Source organism: Triticum aestivum, chromosome 6D, assembly GCF_018294505.1.
Source record: "Triticum aestivum cultivar Chinese Spring chromosome 6D, IWGSC CS RefSeq v2.1, whole genome shotgun sequence".
NCBI classification, from domain to species: domain Eukaryota; kingdom Viridiplantae; phylum Streptophyta; class Magnoliopsida; order Poales; family Poaceae; genus Triticum; species Triticum aestivum.
The window spans coordinates 121,240,043-121,245,561 of NC_057811.1; the positions used below are offsets into that span (position 1 = coordinate 121,240,043).

The 5,519-nt window shown below is 41.9% G+C and overlaps 1 protein-coding gene across 1 annotated transcript; it reads left to right on the top strand.

Annotated features, from left to right (window-relative positions):
- Window positions 1-2,039: 2,039 nt before the first annotated feature.
- LOC123144012 (porphobilinogen deaminase, chloroplastic) lies at window positions 2,040-5,312 on the top strand. Its single transcript, XM_044563022.1, has 5 exons — window positions 2,040-2,348; window positions 3,100-3,505; window positions 3,885-4,088; window positions 4,639-4,816; window positions 4,913-5,312. The coding sequence occupies exons 1-5, from the start codon at window positions 2,200-2,202 to the stop codon at window positions 5,029-5,031; spliced, it is 1,056 nt and encodes a 351-aa protein (XP_044418957.1). The 5' UTR covers window positions 2,040-2,199; the 3' UTR covers window positions 5,032-5,312.
- Window positions 5,313-5,519: the final 207 nt, after the last annotated feature.

The following is a 5,519-nucleotide window of genomic DNA, read 5'->3' on the forward strand; positions in this document are numbered from 1 at the left end:
TGAACGCTTATGTGGATATGAGATTCTCTGTTGAATGCTTGATTTAATAACCGTCGTGAATGTCGTGAAGGAGTCCCACTCAGTATTTTCACCTTGAATACTACGGAGCATATTACTGTCTTTGTAAATGCTAAGATTTTGAGGTCATTCGAGGTGATAGCAAAATTCTCTCTACCCCACCTTTGCAACTGATAGGAGAATAACGGAGAACTCTTAGCGCGGTCGCGTCCAAGGGAAAACCCTTAATTGTCGTGTTGAGAACCGGAACTGGGAAACCACGCTAGTGATGTGCGTGGTACGAAGTCTAACTCGAGTAGAACATATACCCTATGTTTGTATCCGGATCCGCCTAATTACAAATATCAACAATGGCTCAAGTATCTAACCTAGAACTATGCAATAGCATGTGTTACGTTAGTCACGTACCGATGAGAATTCCGGACTCCCTGAGAATGCCTTAATTCTCTTACTGGTTTTATCGCTTTATTCACCTCGTTGTGCTCTTCTACTTCTTTTATGCTATTTACTTTTGTTTGCACTCTACTCAAAATTATTACAACCATTCACCTTCATTTTACTTTGCGTCTACTTAACTTGCAGGCACATTTCATAAGTCACTATAAGGGACAAAATCCAATTCATGTGCTGCATGTAGGATTGATACTCTTATTCAAAAAGACTACAACTAAACCATGTGTACATGCAAAGCCATCAACTACCTTTAGCCCCAATAATTTGGTTTCCTGATATTTTTTTCCAGAAAGTTGTTGTTTTCTAAATCTTTCGTCTGAATACATGTGGTTCATTGATATTCACTCTAGAAGGTTTACAAAGACTTTTCTCCATCGTCTTCAACACTCAGTCCTTTTTTTCAGAAAAAATTTCAATCTATTCATCAACTATCAAGGTAGTACAAAGAACATAAGAAATAAAAATTACATTCAAATCCGTAGACCATTTAGCGATGAGAGCAAGCCTTAGGCTCGCCGCCGCCAACGCCCCTCACCGGAGCCGGGCAAACTTGTTGTAGTAGACAGTCGGGAAGTCGTCGTGCAATGGCCCTACGGGACCAGCGCACCACAACCGATGCCGATGAAAAGAAGCATAGATCGGAAGCATCCAACCTGTAGACACACGAATAGGGACCGGATCCACTGAAGTTGAACGTCGACCGAATCCCGTGAGATCTGTCGGAGACAAACCTCCACACGCCCTCCAACGACGTTAGAAGCACCGCTGTGACGAGGCCTAGGCGGGGATAACCTTGTTTCATCTTTAAAGAGCTGCCATCGCTTGCCTCTCAGAGCAAGAAACAAACCCTAACAAAATTCACAAAAACATCCAAAAATAAAGTCCTCCGGCCAGTAAGGGTCGGGATCCACCGTGCCTCCATGGGCCTAAGACTACAAGAGATGAGGCAGACCGCCGACACAGAAAACCCACGCAACGGGTTGCCCTTGCGTACGAGCGAAGGAGTACTCTTCAATACTTAGTCATTGTAAAAAACATTAAATCTCTTAATACATGCCGAAAGATAAATCTTCCGTCATGCTAAACTCATCTTCTGTATATCTAAAAGATCCCAAAAAATAAACAAGCCCTTGGTATCTTACTCCCTTCGTTTTTATTTACTCCGCATATTAGATATAACTAAAATCAAACTTCATAAAATTTGACCAAGTTTACAGAAAACATTATAAACATTTACTATAATAAATGTGTATGAAGTGAAATGGTATTGATTTGTTCTTGTATATGTTAATATTTTTGTTTATAAACTTTGTCAAAATTTGCAAAGCTTGACTTTGAATAAAGCCAATACGCGGACTAAATAAAAATGAAGGGAGTACATAATTTGAGTATAACGTGGACCCATACCTACTCCCTTCGTCCCATAATGCAACACATTTTACATTATGAGATGGAGTAGTAGTAAATTAAATTCATTCAAGCTGGTTTAGGAAAAGAGCTGAATAAACCGCAGCAAACCTACAAGATCCAATAAACCTGATTTCTTTCTCTCTCCCTCTGTTCTCTCTGCACTATCCGGACAATACATTATCCTCTGCCCCCCTCATCCATCCCTCCGCCCTCTCCATAACAGCGCAGAATTCTGCTCTGCTCCTTCCTCGACCCTCCCCCTGCATCTCCCGCCCGCCTCGCCCGACCCTCTCTCACCCCCCTTCCCAGCCGCCGGAGATGGCGACGCTGAGATGCACCAACCACACCCTCCTCGGCTCGCCGACCTGCCTCGCGCGCCCGCGCCGGGCGGTGGTGCGCGCCGCCGTCGCCGTCCAGGCCGAGGCGGAGCCCAAGGTCTCCCTCATCCGGATTGGCACGCGCGGGAGGTGATCAAATTCGAACCCTTTCGTCACAGAGTCTCGGTTGCTTAGTGCACAAGAATCGCGTCTCTGGGTGTCAACTCGGTTGGATTTGGGGGCGGCAATGTGCCGGAGGCGCCTGCAAGATCCTGTTTTTCTTGTTTCCTAGGAGTTCCGGTTTTCCAGATGCGGCTCTGACTGACCCGTTTGCGTTTCTAGGTGCCAGATATTGCCTGATTCTGACGCGAATTGTTGAGGACGTTTACCAGGATCTGCATTTTAGCTGGGCTTTGATGGAATCGTGGAACATCGGTAGCACCACGCCGTTGACCTTAATCGTGCTAAATAATGGACCTTTTCCAGTCAGCTAAACTGCACCTATACATGTTAGCAGCTCGATTAGGGATCAATCGTGAGATGTTTCAGAGATTTTTAGTTCGGTGAACTAGCTGTGGGTTTTCACGTGGATGTATACAGAGATTGGTGTAGCGTTTGGCCACTTGCTTGTTTTGTCTTAGTGAATTCAGAACATGACTTGGTGGAAATTTGAGTTGCTTCTGATAGACCGAATGATCTGGCCTAACCAATCTCAAGGTCTATCAGCTTCTGCCTTCATTTTTAGGGTGGGAGAAAAATTCCAAGTAGAAAAGCGTCCTGTCGAATTCTAGCTGTCTTTTTCGATGTTCAGTTCGATGTGTTTTTATTTCTTTCTTCTGTAGCAAAGTATCTTGCTTGCACATGCAAGTCTATAATTCAAATTGCTGACTATGTAGGACAGTCCTCTTGCTCTTGCACAAGCCCGTCAAACCCGTGACGAACTGAAAGCTGCACACACGGAGTTAGCCGAGGATGGTGCCATTGAGATTATCATCATAAAGACCACAGGAGACATGATCTTGGACAAACCCCTGGCGGATATAGGAGGCAAGGGTTTATTCACCAAGGAGATAGACGATGCGCTCTTGCAGGGAAGCATTGACATCGCGGTCCACTCGATGAAAGATGTCCCAACATATCTACCAGAAGGCATGATATTGCCCTGTAACCTCCCACGAGAAGATGTGAGAGATGCATTCATATGCCTGACTGCAAAAACTCTTGGGGAGCTTCCTGCTGGTAGTGTTATCGGAAGTGCTTCCCTGCGGAGGCAATCTCAGATTCTCTATAAATATCCATCACTAAAAGTAAGTCTACTTGTGATGACTGCATTAGTGCAATACATATCTTTCCTTATGTTTTGTTCCTTGTTGTTTTTCATTCTAAAAATAATCTCTGCTAACCCATCACTGTTAAACTCATATTTTTCTTTTCCATACATAAAACTGCCTGAAACTTGTATAAGGACATATATCACAGATTGCTATTTTGAAGGGATGTTGTTTCATGTTCCTTATGTGCCAAGCAGTATTCTTGCAAAAAAAATAATATTTAAAACCCATCCAATCCCGCTATAAATCAGTCTTCTACTTTAGTAATATGTACTGCTTTATTATTTTACAAGCCATTTTTATTAGTGACTCTTCTCGGTTAATTTAGGGCTTAACAATAGTGAATGCTTTTCAGGTTGTTAACTTCAGAGGAAATGTTCAGACACGGTTAAGGAAACTTAAAGAAGGAGACGTACATGCTACATTGTTGGCACTGGCTGGACTAAAACGGTTAGGCATGCCAGAAACTGCAACATCTGTATTATCAGTAGACGAAATGCTTCCAGCAGTCGCTCAGGGCGCTATTGGAATAACTTGCAGGAGCAATGATGATAAAATGGTAGGTCATCTAATGTTTCAATCTGCTAGCAGAGTAAAAATCTTAGATGTTGCATGCATGCATAATGCCATACCCAAATGTGGTACCAGCTGTGTTATGCCACTATGTTTTAATTCTTCAATTTTGCATGTGCCTCTGATAAATTGATAGGTTCAAGTGTCTATTTTGTGGTCTTTATTGGCCATTGTACCACATCATGTTCTTACCAAGATGCAGTTGTGTCCAATTCTGCATTATCGACCAACTCTTCATATTTCACATCTTTATTAGCCATTTTGCCTAGCTTGCCTCCAATCCTTTTTTGTTGTTGATTTTTTACCACACCATATTGAATATTTTAGTTTTCGAAATTACTCAAGAGAGCATGGAGTTAGAACATTCTGATTTCCTATTGCATACTGTTGTTTCATTCTGTGTTGTGCGTAGGTGCCCTGAGTTTCATTCTGTGTTGTGCGCAGAACACACCAGCCAATTGCCTGAGTTTTTCTTTTGTTTACACCATCTAGTTAAAGATGCTGATCCCCCCCTCTTTCCATTTTTTTGTGTGTAGATGGAGTATCTGTCCTCTTTGAATCATGAAGATACCAGATTAGCTGTTGCATGTGAAAGAGAATTCTTGTCTGTTCTTGATGGTAATTGCCGAACTCCAATTGCGGCATATGCTTATCGTGACAAGGATGGGAACTGTTCATTCCGGGGGCTATTGGCTTCACCAGATGGCTCTATAGGTATCATTTTATTTTCAATTAAAGAACATATGATACGAACTAGCCATATTTTATTAGGCAAATAATTTCTGTGCTTGTGCATGATTTTTCTTACAGTATACGAGACGTCAAGAAGTGGAACATATTCTTTGGATGACATGGTTGCGATAGGTCAAGATGCCGGCCACGAACTGAAATCAAAGGCTGGACCTGGTTTCTTTGATGGCTTGCAATAGAAAATCTGCCACCCCCTAATAGTGTTGATTTTATTTTTCTTACCATCGCCTTGTAGTTATGATAGAAGTTTGTACTACATATTGAGCTGTACCATCCAAATTTGTATCTCTGTTTTTTTGGCTCTGCGGGTTAGAACTTAGAACACGGTTTAGTGGTTTGTTATCCTTTGATTTTCATCGAGTTCTGGAAGAGGCTTCTGCTCGCAGTATTGTTGTAACATTGTAATGTGATGTAATTTTGCAGATGTTTTGCTGTTTCAAGAAATAACCGGTTCTGAGTCGCTGTTTGCCAAGGTTGTTTATTTTTCTTTATATTCATTTTTGAATAGTTTCCAGGACATCTCTCATGTATTATGCTACCACGCTTGTGCTACCTAATACAGATCATTTTTTTGCCAGGATAGTACGATCATATCTACTACTCCCTCTGTAAATAAATATAAGAGCGTTTAGTACCTTGGAAAAATGGCAAAAAGTCATGTTTAAGT

Coding starts and splice junctions, on each gene's coding strand:
- LOC123144012 (XM_044563022.1), top strand. CDS start 2,200: ATGGCGACGCTGAGATGCACCAACCACACCCTCCTCGGCTCGCCGACC. Junction 3,506..3,884: donor ATAAATATCCATCACTAAAA/GTAAGTCTACTT, acceptor AATGCTTTTCAG/GTTGTTAACTTCAGAGGAAA. Junction 4,089..4,638: donor GGAGCAATGATGATAAAATG/GTAGGTCATCTA, acceptor TTTTGTGTGTAG/ATGGAGTATCTGTCCTCTTT.